This window comes from Cervus canadensis, chromosome 11 (genome assembly GCF_019320065.1).
Source record: "Cervus canadensis isolate Bull #8, Minnesota chromosome 11, ASM1932006v1, whole genome shotgun sequence".
NCBI classification, from domain to species: Eukaryota; Metazoa; Chordata; class Mammalia; order Artiodactyla; family Cervidae; genus Cervus; species Cervus canadensis.
The window spans coordinates 29,078,695-29,103,196 of record NC_057396.1 but is presented as its reverse complement, the minus strand read 5'-3'; the positions used below and the strand labels follow the sequence as shown (position 1 = coordinate 29,103,196).

Below are 24,502 nucleotides of genomic sequence, written 5' to 3'. Positions count from 1 at the left end.
TGTCGGTGCTCTGGGAATTTTGACGGGAACCCAAACAGACACATGAGCTCTGGTGAAGACGGCAGGTTGATAAGACATGAGCCTCTCATCCCGCTTCTCTCCCAGGAACCCCCTGATGGAGACAAAAGCAACAGAATCTTGGAAGCTGGCAAGCCGAAAGACAGGGCTGAGTGGCTAGAGACTTCAGGGTAGAGAGGAGACTATCCTAGGCTGTCACGGGAGAAAGCTAAGCTCCATTAAGACCAACTTCACAGAAGCTACAAACAAAATGGAAAATGGTATCCTCTGGCCAGGAGAAAAAAGGGTGAAAATTATACAAAGGAGCCACTGAAAGATGCTGAAGCAGCAGGGAGACTCCCCACTGCCCCGCCTCAGTATCCCCAAGACAATCAGTCAACCTGTCATTCACACGGGGAGCTCCCGGGCTCCAGGCAGAAATTCTGATTCTGCATTTTTATAAATATAGAAAAAACATATATAAATACATAAGATATTCTACAGTTTTTATAAACGACCCAAGTGATTCCACTATAGGTGCTGTTCATGCTGTACCGCGAGAAAGAGTGATGGCATTGGCATCCCAGGCTTCTGTCTGCCCTGAGGGGCAGGGGGCTTCACAGAAGGCAGGAAGGGGGACGACGTCAAGGAGGACAGAGGGGTCCGGTAAGGGCAAAAGTCCTGCTGGAGGAACCTAAGTGAGAAGAGGCAGGTCTGTCCACGGAGAGTGAGGAGCCCAGCGTACGGAAGTGAGAAGTCATGGCAGGCACAAAGGGTCTAACAGGGCTCAATCAGGGCCTTGAAAGTAGGACTCAAGGGTTAGGGTCTATCTTCTGGACAAGAGGACAAGCAGAAACCAGTGATGAGTCTTTCAAAAAGCTACTTTTCTTTTTTTAGATTTTTTTTAATGTGGACCATTTTTAAAGTCTTTATGGAATTATTATAGTATTGCTTCTGTTTTTTACATTTTGGTTTGGTTTTTGGCCACAAAGCATGTAGGATCTTAGCTCCCTGACTAAGGGATTGAACTGGAGTCCCCTGCATTGGAAGGTGAAGTCTTGACCAGTGGACTGCCAGGGAAATCCCACCAATCATGATTTTAAACAGAGAAGAGATGGGATGAAAACAGTCTTCAAGGAGGAAAACCAGATCTAGGAATTTGCTGAAAAGAATTACATAAATCGTGGCAAGTGATGATCTATTCTCTTATTATAACTGACTCTGAAATGGAAACCTGTTGAGAAAAAGACACAGTTCTGCCTGCAGTTGGGGGCGGCGCCTTGACGAGGGTGTCACGGTTTATCCTGGCTTCCAGCAACAAGGTGGAAGCACAGACCTCCAGGTGCCTTGCCAAGTTGAGCCACTAGATGGCACTGCTTACCCTTCTTTTAACAGGATGGCCGCCAACTAGCAAACCAGACTCAGAAGAGTTTAATACCTTCCCTACGATCCCCATGGTAACCTCCTGTGAGAGGAAGCAACCTCAGTGGCAAGCCGGCCCCTGCAGAAAGACAGAGGGCAGTGAGGGAAGATGACTTCTGAGTGCCCAGGGATCTCCCTGTTCTGGAGGTGACAAGGGGCCTGGCCACAGAGCAGAGTCCCCAAGGGCAGGGCACTGCCCTTGGCCACCCAGGGTGCAGCCTCGAAAGACAAGTGCCCGGCGCTGGTGCACTGGGATGACCCAGAGGGATGGGATGGGGAGGGAGGTGGGAGGGGGCTTCAGGATGGGGAACACATGTAAATCCATGGCTGATTCATGTCAATGTATGGCAAAAACCACTACAATATTGTAAAGTAATTAGCCTCCAACTAATTAAAAAAAAAAAAAAGATACTTGCACCCAGTAGGGGTGGGAGAGTGGGAGGTACAAACTACTGAATGTAAGTTAGGCCCAAGGATGTATTGTATAACACAGGGACTATCACCAATATGGAGTAACTGTAAATGGAAAGTAACCTTTAAAAATGGTATAAAAATAAAAAATAAAACAGAGAGAAAAAAAAAAAGGTCCTCTCCTTGAAGCAGGTGCCCCGGGTCAGGGCTGGGGCCACACTTACCGGGCGAGGGGCAGGCCTCCTCGTCCGAGCCGTCTACACAGTCTCGATATCCGTCGCACACCCAGCTGTCCATCACGCAGGCCCCACTGCTGCAGCGGTAGTAATTGGGCAGACACGTGGAGGGCCCGGGAGTGGGGGTGGGAAGAACATGTGAATCTGAGGAAAACACCAGGCAAGGAAACCCAGAATGTTACAGGAAGCTTGAGCTCAGACCCCGACATGTCCCAGACCAGTATGATGGGCCAGGTTCAGCTGCACAGCTGGGGGATGCCGGCACTGTTCTGAGCAGTGGCTCATCTAAAAATCACGTATGGAGGGGTGTCAGGACACACCGTGTTCCCTTCCCTTCCGTGGAGCAGATTCACCTCACCTATTACACTTGCCTTGGGCTAGTATTCAGATGCGCCTGCTTCTGCAGGGCCTTGTGCAGGCTGGTGGAAGGAAGGGGACTCGGAAGGCACAGGGCAGATGGGAGAATTAATTCCTATCCAGGTTAAACCTGTTCTGGTTCACTCAACCCCAACCACCTCAAGAGCAGCTGAGGGACAAGAACACCAAAAAGGAACGGGACGGTCCTGTGTGCACTCCGGTGGCCGCCCGGCGTGTATCACCGTGTATACACACACAGGCATCATGGCCCACGTGTCACCCAGAGCGCCTGTTACAATGCAGGACACACTCCAGGAGGGAGGCCTCGGGAAGGGTCAGAGGCTGCCGTTCTAACAAGGAGCTGTGTGTCTGCGGCCCACACTCGTGCGGCCAGGCTCTCAAGTTCCCACTGTGCCCTGGAAAGAATAACCCCGAGGACAGGAGAGGCCACCGGTGCCGATTTCACAATGGGAGGGGGAGAGAAAACAACTCAGTGACCCGCCCGACCCACCCACCCAAAACTACTGCCTAAGCCAGACGCTGGAGAGACAGGTGAGCTCTCTGTGGCCTGGGCGGCGGGGCCGGCCCCGACCCTCACCTCCGCAGTCCTTCTCGTCAGACCAGTCCCCGCAGTCGTTCTCCCGGTCGCATTTCCACCTGTTGGGGACGCAGTGCCCGTTCTCGCACTGGAACTGGAAGTAGCGGGAGCAGGAGGGGGCCTCGGTGGGGTTTTCTGGGGGACGAACCGCACGGTCAGTTGTATGGCCCGCACGGCGTGAACACAGAGCTCCAAGGAACCACAGGCTCCTCACCCAAGCCCCAGGGCAGCCCGCGCGACCCTCCCAGAGAAGGACAAGGCCGCTTCCTGGACCTGAGGGAGACCGAGACCATATCCACAAACTGGACAAAAGCTCGCCTCCCTGGACCCGAGGTCATATTCTCTCATCTGTGCTTCTACATCTTGCAAATGACACCCGAGTGGTTTTTTTTAATATTTATCCTTTTATTATTTTACTTATTTATGTGTCTGCACCAGGTCTTAGTTGCAGCACATGGGATCTTATAGTTCTAATCTTATGTAAACTCTTAGATGAGGCATGTGGGACCTCGTTCCCTGACCAGGGATGGAACCTGGGCCCCCTGAATTGAGAGCACAGAGTCTTAGCCGTTGGACCACCAGGGAAGTCCTGATACCCAAGTTTGAATTTTGATAGTCCAAGAAAGGAATGACCTAACTGTTGATGATAACCCAATGGTAACAATGATTCCATCATGCTGTGACATCTGAAACATTTAGGGAGCGGGGGAAATATACTCCAAAATATTTACCATAACTCCTCTACCATATTCCTTATACACACTGTCAACTTCCTAACTGGAGAAAGAAAACAGAATAAACATACCCTAACCTCTGCTGGTGGAGAAGGAAATGGCAACCCACTCCAGTATTCTTGCCCAGAATATCCCACGGACAGAGGAGGCTGGTGGGCTACGGTCCATGGGGTTGCTAAGAGTTGGGCATGACTTAGTGACTAAACCAACCAACCAACCTCTGCTATGGGGTAGGTTCTCACTTTAAGACTCAATTTGTTACATGCAGATTCAAGACCTGGAAGGGACTACGGCTGAATAGGGAGAAGGCAAAGCCAGTCACCGTGTGACCTGGAGCCTGGGATGCCCGGGGCAGAGCTGAGGTCTCCTTACCACAGTTGGCTTCGTCAGAGTCATCGCCACAGTCATCCATCCCATCACACTTCCAGATCAAACTGATGCACACTCCGTTCTGACATTGGAAGCTGAACTCGTCACACACCTTGTGGAACTCGGGGTCTCGGGCTAGGGAAGGAACCAACATACATAAGTCCAGATTACTTCTACACTGGAGAGCTCAACGCGGCACTTTTGTTTGGAAACAAGAGGCGAGAACAAAGGCCCTCCACTGAGAGATGGCCTGGCTAGCTAACGTGAGGTCATTACATTAGGATGGAGCCCTAATCTTACAGGACTGGTGTTCTCATAAGGAGAGTAAGTGAAGACACAGACAGAGGATGGCCGTCTACAAGCCAAGGAGAGGCGCCTCAGAGGAAACCAGCCCTGCCGACACCTTGACCCCTAATCTGCAGCCCCCAGAACTGTGCGAGATTAAGCCTTCCCGCCCCCAGGCTGTGGTCCTCTGTTTGAGCAGCCCAAGCAGACGATGCAAGTCCCTCTATCATGCAGGCAGGGCAGTCTTGGGGACAGGGCTGTAGCCGTGAATGAGACAAGGACCTGCTCTCAGGCCAGCTGGGGGAGGCAGGCCACTGAATAACTGCAGTGTGCGGAGTGGAGAGGAGTCGGGTACAGACACTGCAGCAGGGTGAGGCGGCCCCTCAGGGGCACAAGAAAGGCTGCGGGAGGAGGCGACACGTGGGCCAAGACCACCGTCAACCTTGATCCCCTCCTTGAGCTGTGCACCAACAACTAACAAGCAAGCCTCTGAAGCAACCAAGGTGAACCTTTCTTAGAAAAGGCAAATCTGGACCCTCTGTGGAGACCTGAAAACTGGATGGAGGCACGTGCCCAGGGTGGCCCACCCCCCGAGTTTCTCCAGCACCCCCGACTCACAGCATCCTGCGAACTCCGGGTCCTCGTCGGAGCCATCCCGGCACTGGATGATGCCGTCACACACCATGGACTGGAAGAGGCACTGCTGGCGGTTCTTACACACGAAGTCCATGAAGCGAGTACACAGGGGCTCTGAAAGGGACCAGCGAGGGGAAGGGGCCGTGAGCCCCTGGAGCTGGGGACCTCGTGGGCCACGGCAGGACACTCTGCCGTGCTCTGACTGGACGCACGTTCAGGAGGCGGGGTTAAAGGGCACCACCACCAAGCAGGAGCTCTGCGCAAACCCAGAGCTTCAGGACCTCGTTAAACTCCCAGCACAACGTGTTAAGAGGGTTTACTGTCCCGTTTCCCAAATGAAGCACAGGGGACGGCAACGTTATGCATTTTGCCAAGAGCACATGGCTGATGAGGGTGGACCCAAAACTGAAACCCAGAGCTGCCTGACATCACAGCCCATGATCTTAACCACTATCAACCTAACACTGACTCTCGAATATGGGGCCTGGTAAACTCCTTCTATGAAGGACTGATGTTACCCACTAAACTGTACCTGCTACCAATTTATATGTTGAAGCCCTAATCTCCAACGTGACTGGATTTGGAGAAAGGGTAATAATTTTTTTTTTTTTGGCTGTGCCACATGCCACGTGGGATCTTAGTTCCCCGACCAGGGCCTGAACCTATGCCTCTTGCATTGGCAGCACAGAGTCTTAACCACTGGACTTCCAAGGAAGTTCCCTGATAGAGCTTTAAAGAGGAAATCCAGGTTAAGGGAGATAAATAAAGTTAAAAGGATCTACAGGAGTAGTGTCCTTCTAAGAAGCACCAGAGATGCAGGCAAAGAGGCCACGTGAGGACATGAGAAGAAGGTGGCCTTTACGCCTGAGTTGCCACACTAACTCATCCTTGGATCTCCAGCTTGCTTTTCCCAAGGACGAGCACCACGAATTCCAGACTACCTTTCTGGGTCCAAAGAAAACACGGCACACAAAGGGTCACCGTGCCGAAAACTGTTAGCTGAGTGATAATCAGCAACTAGCAAAACCACTGAAGGAGGAGAAATAAGTGTCCAAGTCCAGGTCACGGGTCCATTCGCAGGACATACTGCAGCTGAGCAGTGATGATCGTGGACCACGACCTAAATCCACGGTCACCCACCACGGCCCCCTGCTTCCTCTCCTTCACCCAAACCACGCCTCTCTGCCTCCACCCCTCTCAGAGTCTTGGCCAAGCAGGACCTGCCGCAGGCAGGTACCAGGGCAGGAGAGGACTTAGCCCAACGTGAGGACTCACCGCAGTGCTGTTCGTCCGAGCCATCCGAGCAGTCGTGCAGACCGTCGCAGTGTTTGCTGGATGGGATGCAGGTGCCGTTCGGGCAGCGGAACCCGTTGCATTTCTTCTCTGGAAAGTGGTTCAAGGAGCAGCAGAATGAGGAGACAGGCAGACATTCACATCACCGCAGTGCAAACCTACATGTGTGTCTCCCTATGGAGGGCTATCACAATTACAGATACACACATACTGTGACCCAGAAGTGTAATCTACCCACAAGAGTGAAAAGCAACAGAGGAACAAGCTTATGCACGCAGCACTGTTTGTAATAGATTGAAAACCACCTACATATCCATCCGCAGGGGACTGTGAAACTAGTGTACACAGGAACACAAGACTGCTATAAAGAGGCTGAAGAAGCACTCGGTAAAAACATGTCCTAGACAGACATCATCTGAAAAACCAAGGCACCAAACGACGTGCGTGGCGTGCTACACGTGTAAAAACAGGACAAGTACCTGTCGTATATTTAAATTTGCATGTATGCACAGAAACATTCTGAAAGGATACACAGCAAAGTGGGGAAACTGACAGATGGGAGAAAAACATTTACTGTTTAATCTCCTTATACTTTTTCCACGGTGATCCATGTGAATGTGTTATCTACTCAAAACATTTTTTTTAAATGAGAAGTAAAACAAAAGCACCAAGTGGATGGGAAAAAGGAGGACACGAACTCTGATTTTATAGACCCTGGGTTTTTTTTAAGCTCTCTTACATCACTCACCATTTTAAGTCTTCAGGAATTCTAAACCAAAGCCCTTTTGAAGAAACTTTACCCCATTAATGTTAAGGATCTTAGGTTTTGCACTTAGTGTAGAATTTTTAGTACTAGGTCATCCATTCTCCTGAACAGAGAGCAACTGCCAGACATTTGGCTTAAGAATCACTTCTAGTAGGTCAGTTGCAAACCCAACTCTTGGCAGAATAGTTTCAGGAGGATCAGGGATAAAGCAAGAAAATGTGTTTTAATCCTGTAAAAAGTCATCATCCCCAGGACATTGTTCAAAGGACATCAAAACAGAAACAGTAAATGAGTACCACGAGATGGGGAAATTGATTTCAGCATAAGAAGGTTTTTCAAGGATAAAATTTAAATTGTACAAGACAAGTTACCACTCACTCAAGTCAAAAGATAAAATCAAGGGAGGCTTGGGGAAACATCCAATATGTTACTAATGGAGATCCTTTTGGTATAATCACTTGGAAATAGAATCTGGAAACAACAAGAATCGTGGAAATGGATCAGAACCTGTAACCCAGCACTTCCATATGGAGGGATACACCCCGGGAAGTTGTCTCTCAAGGGAAAACTAAGCCTTCATTTCCAAGGACACGGACAGTCTTTAGGACACATAACAGTGCGAAACTGACACTACCCAACCAGGAGCGCCGGAGTGAACCATGTCACAGCAACAGTACAAAGAGGGTGGGCAGCGGCCACGAAAACACTAACTGCAGAAAAACAGACATACGGAGACATCTTCAACACTGCGCCATGAACAGAGCAGAACATACAACACCATGCAGACGACGGCTGCGATTCCACGAAAATCAGGGATGCGAGGTATGAAATAATGGAAACTATGGATTTTCTCTCTGCCCTTGGTTTCTGGCATAAGGCTCCTCACGAATGAACGTGCTCAGTCAGTCGTGTCTGACGCCCTGGACCCACTGACGCAGCCTGTCGGGCCCCTCTACCCATGGGATTTTCCAGGCCAAGAATACTGGCACGGGTTGCCATTCTTCCTCCAGGGTTCTTTGTGACCCAGGGACCGAACCCACGTCTCCTGGTTGGCAGGTGGGTTTTTTACTGCCGAGCCACCAAGGAAGCCCAGGATTAACATGTACACACTACTGTGTATAAAACAGGTACCTAACAAGGACCTACTGTATAGAACAGGAAATTATACTCTAAATTCTGGAATAACCTATATGGAGAAAGAATCTGAAAAAGAATGCATGTATGTATAACTGAATCAAGCTTCCCTGGTGGCTCAGTGGTAAAGAATTCACCTTCCACGCAGGAGACAGGGGTTCGACCCCTGGGCTGGGAAGAACTCCTGGAGAATGCAGCCCACGCCAGTGTTCTTGTCTGGAAAATCCCATGAACAGAGGCGCCTGATGGGCTACAGTCCATGGAGTTGAAAAGAGTTGGACATAACGTAATGACTAAAGAACAAAACAGAACCACTTTGCTGTACACCTAAAACTAACACAACACTGTAAACCAGCTCTGCTCCAATATAAAATATATATTTAATTTGGTGTGAAAAAGCATCTTATATATTATGTTTGTGTGGCAGCTATTTTATGCTTCATTTCTATTAACTATTAACTATCTCAGAACCCTTCTTTAAATCATCCACACTGAAGAAGTTCTAGTTTATGAGTGGTCCCCATTTTCCCAAGGGACCATCACAGAAACCCCTGAGCCATAAAGTAAGCTATTCATACAGAAACTGTTGGCTAATTTCTGGCAGGACACTGGGAATGGGACCCTATTTAGTGTTCTGGGTGGCTGAGTGGGTTTCCCATTTCTTTTCTTGTTTTTATGGCAGCAACCTGCTTGCAAGAGAATGACAGGACTTGCTGGTGGCTCAGTGATAAAAAAAAATCCAACTGCCAAAGCGGGGGGGACACGGGTCCGGTTCCTGGTCTGGAAAGAGTCCATCTGCCTCAGAGCAACTAAGCCTGTGTGCGCCACAACTACAAGAGTCCACGGGCAGCAACTGTGGAAACCCGCACGCCTAAAGCCTGTGCTCCAGAAAACAAAAGAAGCCACTGCAATGAGACGCCCATGCACCACAATAAAGAGTAGCCCCCACTCGCTGCAACCAGAGAAAGCCCGTGCAAAGCAATCGAAGACACAGTGCAGCCAAAAATTAATAAATAATAATAATAAATAATTAAAATCACATAGCCCTGGCCTACACGTGCAACAGTAGCGCCACGCAGAAAGTGTGAGCTCACAAGTGTGCACCAGGGGGGACACTGGCCCCTCTCCTGGCCCATCCGTTGCCCCTTTTCCTGAAGAGCAGACACGGGAGGCGTGCGGGCTGGGGCCAGAGCACCTGCACTTACCGCAGTTGTCGGGATCCTCGTCAGAGCCGTCTTGGCAATCCATGTCACCATCACACGCCCAGCGCTGGGGGATGCAGTGCCCGTTGCGACACTGGAAGTTGGAGGCCTCACAGGTGTGATAGATGGCTGCCAGCCAAACAGGAAAGAAAAACGGTCAAGGCCTCCTTCACCTCCGCGGCCCCATCACCCTCAGGGGCCGACCGCGAATGAGGCGCGCTCTAACAGGTCTAATAGGTATGACGGGGGCCTACCCTAAAGGCAGAACGCAGCCTCCTGAAGGGGCATCAGCTCGAGCCTTGGTGTTTATCAGTGTTACACAAGCACAGATGTACACGTTAAAACTCAGTCACTTTCACAGCAACCTATGAGATCAGTACTCCCCATTTATAGATGAGAATGGTGTTTAGGACACTCAGAAGGTCACCGAGAGTAACAAAGATAATGAAGTAGTAATAGCACCAGGGCTGTCCAAGTTCAAAGCCTGGGCTTCCTCCAGTCCACCTGGCTCCTGAATCTTCTCACTCCTCCAGATTCTGCTGGACAAGAACAGGCAGTGGGTACTTGGGGCTCTGGGTCCTAGACCTGCTCCAGACACTGTAGGGACCTTGATGTCATCATCTGCATTGATATCTAAAGAGCCCTGTAAGTTGTGAAAGGCCCTGATTTTATAATTCTAAATTAATTGCCCAATTTCATAAGTGGGAAACCTCCAGTCCATAGAGTATAAAAGATGCATCTAAAATCACGAAGAAAGCAGGCCTAAAAACCTAGAATTCCTTAACTTTCTGGACAGCCAAGAGTGACATCTACCAGCTAATAATACATGGCATCCTCTACAATCATTAAAAGAAAAGAAAACAAAAGGCCAGGGAAATAGTCACTGTTGTAACTGAACAGGCTCATTTCCATACACAGGCTGAGGCCACCTGGAAGTCATTTAGAAAATGTCAAAACTTCAGTCAGAGACTATTTCAGATGCATAGTATCTGCCTGCAACCCAAGCAACACAACTGGCCGCCTTCTCCATCAGATTTCCCTTCCCTCCTCTGATGCAGAGAGCAGTTTGTGTCTGTTCACCACTGAATGCAAGGCAGGCCTGGCCTTGTTTGCAACCAGCATGAAATAACATAACCAAGAGAAACGGGCTCTCTTGGTGGAACTGTGTGGGCAGGGTGTCCTTGTGACAGGAGCAGGCAAAACAAACAAACGTGGGTTGCTGAGTGCAAACCATAGTTACCTATTCAGTTGAGATGGTTGGTAATAAGTGACTCAAGGGTTAGGAAAATGGGCTTCCAATGCCCTCTAGAATTGCTACTGCATTTGAGGCTATTTTGGGAAATAGTCTGAAATACAGAGCCCCTGATTTTTCAAACCACTTTACAACAAAAGGTGGTCCATTGTCTGTTGTCTTCTCAAAGACCAATGCCATGTCCAGTCACATGCAAATAAATCTACAGGAAGTTTCAATATTTTACAATATTGGCACTCAGGATCCATTAAACATCTTTTTAAAATACACTTATCTCTGATAAGAAAAATAAATGTGTCCCTGCATGTTAGATGAGCTTTGCCCCGGTAATAGCCATTGCCTGGAATACTTCTGATTTACTGGCTTTACAAATCTGATAGCCCTTTAAAAAATTCCTCACCAAAGCCTTGCTCGCTATCATAAAAGATACTGTCACCTAAACCACCACCACCCTGAAATACTCACTATTATTCAGCCTATGGATTTCAATTGAAAACAATTTCAGAGTGCTAATGGAGTTTCCAAGTGGACAACGCTAAAGGGCATGTTTGACATCTCCAGATTCTATCACTGGTGCTGAGCTAAGAAAGACTAATTAATTTGCACAGTTTCATTCAAGTGGCCAGGAAGGGCTGGCATGCTTAACATAGTCTCTTTTTCTGTCTTCTGAGTAACTTACTAGCTCTCTGACATTGAGTGTCTGATGAATGATATATGTTCAATTGATAATATTTAACTGTAACGATGAAAGAGATGGACTTTAAAATAGACTAAAGAATTTGAGGCAGATAAAGAAGAATCCTTTGCATAGCAGGGTCCATCATGACTGTAAGAATAGAAGGGCTAAAGGGGCAAATGATCATGAAATTAAAATCAGGGTTTCTAATAAAGGCCATTATCCTCCAGCTTACTCTTTGACATGAACACATCTCTCCTGACTCGGCAAGACCCTCTGTGACACCTGATCAAAAACATTAGCCAAATAAAAGTGGAGCAGAAGAGATGAGTTAATTACTATGACAAGAAAAGCACTGCCTTATTACAAAGCACTGGACTCTCAGAAAATGAAGGAGGGAAAAAAATGCTAGTATCAATACAACTCATGATTAATAATGTAAAAAATAACGTAAAGCATAAAGGACAGTAAAAAATAAAAGGCAAATTTGAAAAAAGACCCAAATAGAAATTCTAGATCTAAAAAATATAGTCACAGAAATAAAAACAGCTCAGTGGATGTGTGAAACAGGAGATCAGATTCAGCTGAAAAGAGGAATGTTGAACTGGAAGAGAAATCTGAGGAAATAACTCAGAGTCACAAGGAGACAGCAAATCTAAAAACCAAAAAGGCAGAAATATCAGAGTGAGAACGTCCAGCGAACGGCTGATAGCTGCTGCTAAAGACAAAAGAAGACAAAGTAGCAAACAGACATAGCAGAAAAGATAGTGGCTGCAGCTTCCTAGAACTGATGAAGAATATAAATCCTCAGATTTCAGAAGGACAACAAACAGGATAAATAAAAATAATTTCACGCCTAGGTAGGTGAAACTGTGTAACAAACAAAATATAAAAAACCTAAAGGCAACTAGAGAGAAAAGAATGTCCGTTATTATTGGAACAGATAATCTGACAGGAGAATTGAAATCAACATAAAAGAGGCCAGAAAGAAATGGAATAATTCCACCAAAATACTTAGGGAAAATTACTACAAATCTAGAAAACCGGCTGCATCAATTTCAGTGTTGAGAACGAAAGAAAGACATGTTTATATAAACAAAAACTTTAAGTTTACCACTCATAGACTCTGCTACAAAACACTGAGGGATGAACACAGGAAGGAAGCAGTGAACACAAGAAGGTGAGGTGACAGGTAGGTATCTATAAATACGTTTGGTTACTAAAAGATAATAATGATGACTGATTTTAGGATTTTTTTAATGTAAAGTTAAAATATGAAGTATTTCACGGTTTTATTTTGGGGGTGGGGGCCATACCATACAGCATGTGGGTTCCTAGTCCCCCGACTAGGGATTGAGTCCGAGCTCCCTGCGTTGGAAAGGTGGAGTCTCAACCACTGGACCGACGGCCAGGGAAGTCCTCGTGTTTTAAAATACTAAATATAAACTGAGTTTGTCAATATTGACATTACAGGCAGAGACTGGAATCAAGGCAGGTCAGGAGAGGGGAAAGATATTAGGAATACGCCTAAGATGTCTAGGGCAATAGCTAAATGCACAGAAATGAAATGTTTAAGTTCCAAATCAATGCAGGGGGAGAATAAAAGAAATTCAGTTCCATGGAAAGCAAAATAAGGGAGGGGAAGAGCCACAAAAAGGCCCAGTACAGACCACGCATGAGACCTGAAGCCCACAAGAAGTCAGCAGGCCTTGACCCATTTCTTTGGCCCTGTGTGACTTAACTTACTAAGCCAGGAAACAAAGTAACCAAACAGTGAGCTCACATACCACCTCCAACTAATCTACAGATGAAGATGGACAATCGCCTTTAAAAGGTTTGGAAGCACAGCCATTGGAACAAGGTTGCAGTGGCCGTGTAGGCACTCTACATTTCCCCAGGCAGCCCTGCCAGAGGAAAGGAGAGGTAAAACCTGGGTCAGTGACAAGCCTATCCACAGAAATAAAGTTGTTAAGTCACTGTGGAGGACCAGCTCATGCAGATGAAACACAAGTTTGAGAATGTGGTTGTGCTAATAATACGTCCAGTCATCATGAAACTTACAAATGGAAATGCCCAAAGGCACCCCTCTAATTTATCAATCAATGACCCACCCAAACCCAAACCTTCCAAACAGCCCTTGTGTGCTTTCTGGGCTGAAGGCAGTTCCTTCCAAGACCTTGTTTATCCCTCCTTCTGCAAGCCAGGCTTTCAAAGAAAGCAACACCTGCAGTCGTTCCAGAAGCAGAGGGGCAAACAAGACTGTGCCAGAGAGGACCCGGGGATGAGGAGTTCACGAGCTGGGCAGGAATCTGGTAACATCACAGATCACCCAGTGTGACACATTTGGCCTTTGAGTAGGTCCATTTATTCCTTAAAGCCACATAAGGTCACCTCTAAACTGGAGTATTACAGTTGTGTCAAATTACCCAATCAACAAAGGTTCTCAGAACTGGGCATTGGGAGAACATAAAGGAGTAAAAGATCATTTCTGTCCTTCACAAACCAAATCTAAACCAAAGCAGACCACAAGAGTGCGATATAATAGCAGGTCTACTTTTTTCTTTTTTGTGTTTAGAAATTAGGAAGCATGCTTTAAGATTCCGGCTGCTGGACAGTGTAGGAACTGCCAGAATACCGCTGGGGTAAGGACAATTAAGATATGGGAATGAGGGACTTCCCTGGTGGGCCAGTGATTAGGACTTTGCCTTCCAATACAGTGGGTGCAGGTTTGATCCCTGGTCAGGGACCTAGGATCCCATGTGGCCAAAAAACCAAAACATAGGACAGAAGCAGTGTTGTAGCAGATTTAATAAAGACTTTAAAAAAAGGTCCACAACAACAAAAAATCTTTAAGAAAAAAAAAAGGGGGGAATGTAAAGTGATTTAATCCACAAGCATGAAGATCCATTAACAATAGATGACAAAAGGAAGCCTGAAATACCAGATTTGCCCTCACTTGCCACAAAAGGGTTAAAGGAAACATCTTTATCCCCAACACCGCCGGGATTTAAGGTAGAACTGAGTGACAATTTCTAAAGGAGGGTGCAGAGAAAATTTACTCATCAGCTAGTAGGATTTGTTTTTCTGCCTCTACAACTGTCCCAACTCCTTGCTCTCCCAGACTCCATCATAATGAACATGCCCTCGTTTGTTCATTCATTAATGAAAAATAGTAGCATGAACATAAATGAATCTAACACCAGCAGAAGAAGACCACTCAGCCTTCTTCTCAGTCTCCTGCTGTTTCCAACTTTTGTTTCATTGAAATGTTGGAAACATTTCAATGAAATCTTACCCCCAAACAGGTGCAAGCACAATTTAAGTTTTCACTGTTTAGGGAACATCTTGATGCTCCATTCCAAAACATGAGCTAGTTCACTGCTCCTCAATGTATGGTCCCCAGACCAGGGGCCAGTCTGTAAACTCTTTGCTATTGTTCCTAGGAAAATAAACTTGAGCCAAAATATAAAACAACTGTATCATGAGATGACATTGCTCAGTTAACATTCTTCCATAGCAAGATTTTCTCAATGAAGGAAGCAAAGAGCTGGTAACATTTTGGCACAAGGTGATCACAGACCAGCTCTTAGTTTCTAGGGTCCATTTCTTAGAGCCTTCATTCTGTGATCATGTAGGGCTGTAATGCTACCCTCTATATGAACAGGTTAAGTGCAGCTCATGGAGTCCGGGAAATACTGACCAGTACAGTTGGCTTCATCAGACCAGTCCCTGCAGTCGTTGTCCCCATCGCACACCCAGGAGGAGCGGATGCACATGCCAGAGCTGCAGCTGTATTCGTCGCCCCGACACTGGTGCATTTCTGCAGGTGAGACCACAGACAAGGGTGTGAGCACAAAGGCTTGCTCAGAATTCTGTCTCTGATGTCAGGGCTCCTGGTAGTTAGAGATGCACCCAATATCCCCATCATCACTGATGATCCAGAATGCACGGAGGAAGACTTAAACCAGGGATGGAAAATCATCAGGAATGGTGCCCAAGTACAGTTGGCCCTCTGGACCTGTAGGTTTTGCATCCATGGATTAAACCAACCATGCACCATATATTTCCCAGGTAGCTGAGTGATAAAGAATCTGCCTGCCAAACAGGAGACTCGCGTTCAGGCCCTGGATTGGGAAGATGCCCTAGAGTAGGAAATGGCAACCCACTCCAGTATTCTTGCCCCTGGCAGGTACAGTCCATGGGGCCACAGAGTCAGACTCGATCTAGTGACTAAAGAACAAACAACAGCATTGGGTACTACATTATGATCCATGGTTGGGTGAATCTGTGGATGCAGAATCCGTGCATATGGAGGGCCAGCTATAGGACTTGAGCATCCATGGATTTCAGAACCTATGGTGGATCCTGGCACTGATGCCCTGTGGATACCCAGGGACAACTGCAGTGCACTGTGAACGGGGCACAGGTGTGCTGAGATCCTGACACCTCACACTCCAGGCCTCTAGGCAACAAAGGTATTGTCCATTTATCTTGGTACATTTTACAAATATTTCTATGCTTCCCATGATGGGCAGGTTGGGGAAGCAATGCTCTGGCTGCCCAGAAAGCCACAATTTCAGAAGACTTCTAGAGACAGAACCTGTGATTTCAGAAAAGGAGTGATGAGAACCTTGAAAGTGCAGATCAGTGTGAGGTGCTCAGCTCAGGAAAAGCAAGTCCAGTGCTGAGCTCTCTGAGCAGAGCTCCAGGGATGCTGGCTGGTGGGCTGTCTCGGGGAGGGTGGGGCTGGAGGCAAATGAACCCGGGCAGCCTGACCAAGACAGGAAAGGCGGCTGTGCGGCAGAATCTTATGTAGACCCTGGGACAGCAGCAACAGAGGACTTTCACATGGAAGTGTAACGAGTCCAGGAAAACAGGAGTAGCCAAGACGACTGGGGTCCCAGGGTGGCGGCCTCAGTAAGAGAGGCTGATGGTGAACTGGGGAAGCACATATTCACAGGGACACAGGCTGGAGACTCTCAGAGAGGACCTGGATCTGAGGAGAGGACCACTGACACCCCGAGGTGGATTCGGGACGCACCAGCACGAACAGGCCACAAGTAGAGACTCTGAGGGACAGACACTGTTTAATGGTCAAACGTGTGTCCAATGACGGGCTGGGAGGACACCTGATAAATGGGTGACCACGTGGTGATTCCTCCGAGAGAGCAAAGCTGGCCACAAACCTGCGCCCTCAGAGTGCCAAGGGGATGAGGGAGGGATGAAGGGAAGAGTGTGAACCCCAAGGACTGTTTCCTGGAACTATGCATTTTACAAAGATGAAGGAAAACGATGTAACCACCCCCAAAAAAACTGCTCTGAAGGTTCCCCTTATTTCAGTCCTGGTGAGTCAAACCCCTGCCCCTGGTGACTCAGGCCCCATCTGGAAGCACAGGCCCAGCTGGACTGGACCTGCCCCTGTGGACACACAGGGACCCCAAGGAGCCTCACTGAGCCTTCATAGTGGTGGGGTCAGTGTCTGGGCCCCAGGCTGACTCCCCTCCAGGCTGAGACACTCTGAGTATTGCACTGTGTTCCCTCCCACAATGATCAGCAGCTACAGGCTTGGTACCAGAGCCCAGCTAAACTAAGACAGGCCTCCTAAAACTGACAGGAGAGCATTATGCAACAAGAAGGGCATATGAAACAATTCCCTTTTCTGACATAAACTAACAGTGTTCTCCTGAATAAATCTCTTATGGACCTCTGTCGTTTCACCTGGAAATCAAAGGACTGAAGTACAGAATCCCACCACTGCTTCAGTTCCAACATGCTATTTTCCTAAATAAAAATTTCCATTCAGAAAACAGGTGCTCAAATAATATCTATGCCATCTGCTGACTTCTAACAGGGTTTCCTGAATTACATGAGTTTAAAAAAAAGAATTCACAAAGGTATAGCTCTGGGTCTATAAGAGGCCCATCTCACAGCCACCCAGAAATGTGGGCTAAGGCTGTAGAGCCGTTAATAAACACCTGAATTCACTTAGGAACCTTCCTTACTCGTACACTCATGTGCAGAGAAGCACTGCAGAATGAAGGAAGTTCTATCCCTTTATGAATGAATCACTCTTACCACGTGTATGGAGCTGGCCGTGCAATTGACATCACAAATCCCACAATGATGTTCAGAAACCTTCCCTTTCCATCCCTCCCCATGAGCAAGAGTGCAGCCCCTTCTCAACGTCATGCCCCCTTACCACAGTGACTTTCATCGCTATTGTCGCCACAGTCATCCTCAAGGTCACACTTGTAGGAGAGGGGGATACAGGTCCCAGACTCATGGCAGCGGAACTGGGTGTCCAGATCACAGACGGTGGTTGCTAAGATGGGAAAGAGAGACAACAGGCTCATTATATCCAATCAGCTCCCCGCCAGACATCCCACTGGAAAGTGAAGGAAGCAGGTTTTCAGTGTAATATGAATTTCAACAGAAATGAAACCTCAATGTACAGAAAAATTTAACTGTGTGATAGCCTGAAATTTACAGCCAAGGGACACAAAGGCCTATCCTTCCGTGGACGGCTTCCAGATGCCAAAGGGGCTGGGGAAAGTGAGAAGCCGTCAGCTAGCTGGGAGATGGTGTGATACACTAGATAAGCCCCTAGGACCACCCCCACGGATGTGATGGTGTCTTTCTAAATAACTAGCAGATATACCATTATCTGGAAAACTACCATTAGGAAGCCCACTTTCACCCACAAAGCTGGCCCCTCACCATACAGATGACAGAGGGAGGGGGAGAGAAGGTCCTACAGCAGGAGCAGGGGCCCTGCAGTCAGGCGGGGCTGGTTTCAAATCTTGGCTCTGTTTCTTCCTTCAGAAATTAATCTTAACCTCCCGGAGCCTCAGTTTCCTCCGCAGGAAAAGGAAGATAAGGTAAAGTGAGCAGGCGCTTATGATGACAAACACAATGACCAGAAATTGGGTTTAATTCTACCACCCACAATTCACTCTACCCAACCCCTCTGGGCCTCCGTTCCTGCTACTGTGAAATGGGGACAATGCCTACCCTCCTGGCATTATTATGAAAGTCAATAAGCAAACAACTTTTGGACCAGCGCCCATCACGAGGATGAAATACTATGGGCTCCAAACAAATGTAACTTCTCTTCCCATCCATCCTCATGCCCTTCTGCTCAGAATGTGAACATAATTTCTCCCTCTTCTCAACAGAAATGATCCAGATTTAGACATAAGCTATAGAACCTTGCAGAAAAGGCTTCAGGAAAGAAAGCTGCTCCCAGGAATAGAATAGAATCCTGCAAAGAAAGTGGGGGTGGGGTGCCAGAAAGTGAGAAGCGTGTGGCAACCCCACAATCAGATGTCCCTGGCAGCTCTTATTTGAGGCTCCATTTCTTCTCCGTAATCAAGCTCGTGGTGGGAGGCAGGAGATGAACGCAAAAATGACAAGACTGCAGGGGGTTTACGTCAAAACCCCCAGCGACTGACAACCACCCAGGGCAGGAGCCTGACAAAGAGGAGAGGGGATCTGCTGACAGAATCCCTCCCACACCTGCCTCTATCTCCATGCCTTTCGTCTTCCCTGGCAGCTGAAGTGGGGCGGCGGGGCGCTCACTTAACTTCCAGACAGCACTGCCCAGCCATGGCCTGGCCCCTCCTGTAGGCCTGCCTGAACCAGCGTGCCTCTCACCTCCTCCTTCCACCTCCTCCTTGATGACAGAGACCCTCAGGAAGGCTCAGATGAGCACTACTCTCCTGGCTCCCAGGCTCCACATTTCATCCCCTGCATCCCTCACCTCCATCACATCTGACTAGTTGGGACCCGAGCACATGGAATCATGAGAAAGCAGAGCAGAACTGATGCTTTCAAACTGTGGTGCTGGGGAGACTCTTGAGAGTCCCTTTGACGGCAAGGAGATCAAACCAATCCATCCTAAAGGGAATCAACCCTGAATATTCATTGGAAGGACCGATGCTGAGGCGGAAGCTCCAATACTTTGGCCACCTGATGCCAACAGCCGATTCACTGGAAAAGACCCTGATGCTGAGAAAGACTGAAGGCAGGAGGAAAAGGGGACGACAGAGGACAAGATGGTTGGATGGCATCATCGACTCAATGGACATGAGTCTGAGCAAGCTCCAGGAGATAGTGAAGGACAGGAAGGCCTGGCGTGCTGCAGCCCATGGGGCTGCAAAGAGTCAGACATGACTAAGTGACTGAACAACAACAAGAGCAGAAAGCAAGTCTCAGGGTCTTGGGAGGGTCAATTACAGCTGGAGGAGGGCAGAGCTGGTTGCAAAATGCAGCCCAAGGAGAAGCTTAAACTCTTCAGGGAAACCTGTGAGCTCAGGGGCTGGAGGGGAGGAGATGGAGGGAAACTTCCTAGCAAAACAGTGAACCAACATGCAAGCCTCCACGTGCATCTAGTGGAAACCACAGCCCAGGGACCCAAGAGGAACCCCTTGCCAGTGGACATGAGGCCATTCAATCCATAGCTCTTTGCTTCCACTATGTCTCATCACGTCTGGTCAATTTTCTTGCAACGTGTTAATTCTAAGACGTGTCTCCTTGCCCACTCTGTTCCATAACAAACTCCTTTCCAGTATCTGCTCTAATGATGTTAACATTAACTAACGTTTTCAAGGAGCTTTGGCTATTTCCTCACAAATATCACACCTTCCTGAGACCCTGGTCAGTAGAGGAGGTTTGATGAATGCACCTTTGGCAGAAAAGAAGAATACACAGAGAGGCTACCACTCTCGCAATAAATTAGATTTTTTTTTTAATAAATTAGATTTTTATCTAATACTCCTCTCCCTGGGGATGAAAGGTGGCCTCTGAAGTCAAGGAAAAATGATTAAGGAAGGTTTGGTAATAACCTACACACTAGAAAAGGCAGTTCATGGGATTGCAGGGCCCAGGTGAACTGAACAAGTTGACTGCTTCTAAAGTGGCTTTCTGGAAGGAGCAGCATGGGAACTGGCCCAGGCTCTTCAGATAGCTGGCAAAATAACATCCACCAGAGGCAAGGTGGGTACGAGACAGGACCCAGCCATTAATCTATGCTTACAACACAAAATGATAAATGAGCTTACAGATTTTCAAAGGCAAAATATTTAAAAGAGAAGGCTTTAGATGGGTGTCTGGCTTCCCTGCTCTGGCCTTTCTCCCATCTCATTCATTCTGCCCACCTCTTATCTTTCCAAAGACAAAATCTAAGCCTGTCATTTCAAGGGATGCAAACTGTTCTTTTCATAAAATTCAAAGGTCTCATGCACCCGTTCACCCTCCTACGTGCCCCCACTGCTCCCACCTGAGTTCTTCATGACCCATGCCACTTTTCTGCCCACACCACACACACACCAACATCAGGGCTTTCATCCATGCGAATGCCTTGTCTGGAACCTTCCTCCCTCCACCTCTGCCTGGCTCCCCTCTGCCCGCTTTTCCTGGGACCCTCCCAAGGTCTGAGCCACTCTTAAGGCTCATTAAGGTGCGTGGCGCTGCCCCATTACAGGACCCACGGCTCACATGTGCTTGGCTGGGTACTTCCCTGACCACCCCCTTCAGACTGTAAACTCTTGTGTCCACTTTAGTTACCAGTTTATCTCCAAGCCCAGCACAGAGCCTGGAACACCAGGGTCCTCAATATACACCTGTTGAGTGAATAGGTCAACACGTTACTGACTGACACCTCCTTAGGAGATGATGTCAAAGCCACTAAAAATGAACTGAAGGAAAGACGGCCGAATCTGCAGTAAACAGAGTATCCACTATAAGTAGTTATTTTTGTCCTAAACTCTGCTAAACAGAATCACATACTTTAATAGTTAGACCTGAGAAATTACATATTCCAAAGATGACACGTACACGCACACAAACCAATGTTCCCACATCGCAGGCCAAACCTGGCATCACTACTCAGCTTGAATAACCTCTCCTGAGCCCGACAGGCAGTTGGCATCCCCTGATTGGAGGTAACAAGGGAAAACTTGTTCCCCGTCCCTGAAAAGGCTGAACATTGAATTTAAATTCAAGGGCTATCACCCGGTCACCTGTCTCAGGTCACCAGCTCTATCTCCAGGGAAGGGCCACAGTCAGAGCCCAGACAGCCTGTCTCCCAAACCAGCTCGGTTTCAACCACGCGAGGCTTATTTGTAAATCTCTTGTAATGAGTACCTAGCTTACTTATGTGGGTTTGCTTTTAAATAATAATATATATCTAATGTTCTCACGTGTGTGCTCAGTCCTTCACCTGTGTATGACTCTTGTGCGACCCCATGGACTGTAGCCTGCCAGGCTCCTCTGTCCATGGGATTTCCCAGGCAAGAACACTGGAGTGGGCTGCCATTTCCTCCTCCAGAGGATCTTCCCAACCCAGGCACTGAATCCGCGTCTCCTGCATTGGCAGGCAGATTCTTCACTACTGAGCCACCGGGAAAGTGCACATATGCAATAGGGTATGGAAGCATGTTTTCTCTAGCCACTTAAATGGGCATCATTGATCACGGGGGCCCTGCACTCCAGGCCCCGCCCAGGAGGTGCGGACTGGCTGACTGCACCAGGAAATGCCTATCCTCCCAAAACTCCGCCAAGCAGGGACTCACGGCAGTTTCTCTCGTCACTCATGTCTCCGCAGTCATTGTCAAAATCACACCACCAGATGCTGTTGATACACTTCCCGTTGTTGCACCGATACTGGTTGCGGAGACAGGTGTTCTCTGGCCATGGAGGGAGGCAGAGGAGAAAATGAAACCAACATCATTCTTCCTGCTGGACCATAAGACTTTCTGCTCTGAGTTTCCATTCATCTTCCTCAAATAACATGCCTCAAACAGCAAAGGGGAAGGGGGATGTTTTGCACAGGGGTCCGCAGGGAAACCAGCGTCCAAGGAGACCTCTTCTCTCCTCTTTTAATTAAAATTGAAGGAGGAGAGGCCTCTAGAAGCAGCAGAGGGGGTTACAATGGTGAAAAGGGAGAGTGATGGTGTCAGGTGGATCTAGCAGGTAGAAACATATAAACACCATAAAATATTAATTCCAGGGGCTTTCTTGGCCACTCAGTGGCTAACACTTTGCACTTCCAGTGGTTAATACTTTGCAGGGGGTGTGGGTTCAATCCCCAGTCTATGATCCTACATGCCGCAGCCAAAAGAGAAAAAAAAAAAAATTACTAACTCCACAAGGAATTCCTTAAGGGACTGTGTAGCCATTGAAGAGAAGTGAAGTGAAAGTTGCTCAGTCATGTCCGATTCTTTGTGACCCCATGGACATCCATGGAATTCTCTAGGCCAGAATACTGGAGCTGGTAACCTTTCCCTTAGGGGATCTTCACAACCCAGGGATTGAACCCAGGTCTCCAGCATAGCAGGCAGATTCCTTACCAGCTGAGCCACAAGGGAAACCTATGTAGCCATTATCCAAACATACATATTCAGTATATCTATACCTACATAGTTTATACAAACTATGGTGATATATATTCATGTGTGTTCAGTTTAACAACCAGGAGGATTATGGAGATTTGCTTCACATATTTTTGAGGATTTTTTCCTACCCCATGACTCCTTCAAAGTGAGCAGTTATAATTCCTCACACAGGAAAAAAAAAAAAATGCTCTGTTCAGTCAACTGGGTTAAGAACACGTGATGACTGGCCTCCTATCTGGATTAAGTAAAGGCTTTCTAACAAGGATACAGAAAGGCTCTTTTCTCCTCCTTCTGGAATTCAGTGTTAACCCCATTTCTTTCCAAACAACTTTTAAGATGATGACCAGAGCCTGAAAGAGTGCCCCTGTGTCTTAGACAAAAAGGCTCATCTTTTTTCCATCTGTATTTCTTAAGAGGGCCCAGAAGGCCAGTTTGCAGTTTTTGCTTCCCTGGATTTAAAGGCTGCTGTGAGAGGGTAAGTTATGATTACAAAGCAAATATAAGCTTGAGAATAAGGAAAGGTAGGAATCCAGGCCATGTTCATCAACAGGATACTTTGTGGCAAGGCCCCTCCAGGGGCTCACCTCCTGGAAAGAAATGTGAGGCTGGGGACTGGGGAAATGATAAAAGGAAAAACTAGACAGGGAAGAAAGATGTAACAGGTTTTCAGGGTGACATGTTAGAATCTGTGTGTTCAGATTCCAAGAGGGAGTGGGGTGAGGCTGCTGCAGACATCTGGCTGTGGTTTAAGAGGAAAGACTCGAAGTGCTGTGCAAAACTGATCAGAAAGTTCTGATGTTTCTAGGCTGGGCAGGGAGCGGGAACTGCTGGATGAGATGAGGTGAGCTTTGCAGGAGTCCTTTGTTCAAGTCAGGGTGGTCCAACTGTACCCTGCACCCTTACGGAAGCAGGAGGAGCTGGGAATGATTGGTGTGGGGTGGATGAGGAGAGGAAGAAGCAGAAAAAGGAAAGAAAGGTGCGCTCACAGGAAGGTCTGCATCCCCCGACATTTAACCCAAAAGCAACTCATCTTTAAAAGAACAGCGTGGGCCTGCTCTGGATGAGGACTGAGGGACCACGGGCCTTGGAAAGTGAACTAGGATGCCCGTGTCTAGAGGGTTTTATTGTCTATCTTGGGCATTTTCAATAACCCCAAACACGAGTGCATCAAGGACACATCGAAGGGGGAGGATGTGGCAGAAAAGGAAGACGGGGACGCACCTTCTTTGACACACGTGTGGTTCTTCAGCTGGTAGCCGTGAGGGCACTCGCACATCAGGTCCCCGGACGGGAGGACACTGCTGGACACGCCGTCTGGACACCGGCAGCTCCTGCCGCCGTCGGCCTTGGGCAGGCACAGCAGGCTGCAAGGCCGGGACGCACAGGCGTTGCTTCCTGGAGAGGAGACAGGTGGCAGCGGCCAGATTAGCAGACACCAGGGGGCGCCAAACGCAGGCCTGAGACCCGGGGACTCCTTTTGCAGACTCACAGACCCCAGGATAAGCAGCTCAGGAAGAGAAAGGTGAAGCGGCAAGCGTGAGGGGGCCCCCGCTGGATCGGATGGCCCCAGGACCAAGCCCACTGGGAATCTGGATGGGGGACTTGAGACACCACAAGGTAGGCGGGGAGCTGCAGTGGGGAGGAGGGTCGTCGCCCGGGGGGTGTCTCAGGGGACGCAAGGCAAAAACCTGTGCCAGTCAGAGGCGGGCAGGTGAGATCAGTCTGCAGCACCGGGAGGATG

The 24,502-nt window shown here is 48.1% G+C and overlaps 1 protein-coding gene across 1 annotated transcript in view; it reads right to left on the bottom strand.

Moving 5' to 3' along the window:
* The window catches only part of SORL1 (sortilin related receptor 1), a 159,459-nt gene that overhangs the window by 35,266 nt on the left and 99,691 nt on the right, over window positions 1-24,502 (bottom strand). Inside the window, exons 22-31 of the mRNA XM_043481534.1 lie at window positions 23,983-24,156; window positions 21,940-22,053; window positions 17,568-17,690; window positions 15,069-15,188; window positions 9,444-9,569; window positions 6,321-6,428; window positions 5,028-5,159; window positions 4,128-4,259; window positions 3,022-3,156; window positions 2,055-2,210 (exon numbers count right to left, since the gene is read on the bottom strand). Of these exons, the coding sequence (XP_043337469.1) occupies window positions 2,055-2,210; window positions 3,022-3,156; window positions 4,128-4,259; window positions 5,028-5,159; window positions 6,321-6,428; window positions 9,444-9,569; window positions 15,069-15,188; window positions 17,568-17,690; window positions 21,940-22,053; window positions 23,983-24,156 (1,320 nt within the window). The remainder of the gene's footprint in view (window positions 1-2,054; window positions 2,211-3,021; window positions 3,157-4,127; window positions 4,260-5,027; window positions 5,160-6,320; window positions 6,429-9,443; window positions 9,570-15,068; window positions 15,189-17,567; window positions 17,691-21,939; window positions 22,054-23,982; window positions 24,157-24,502) is intronic.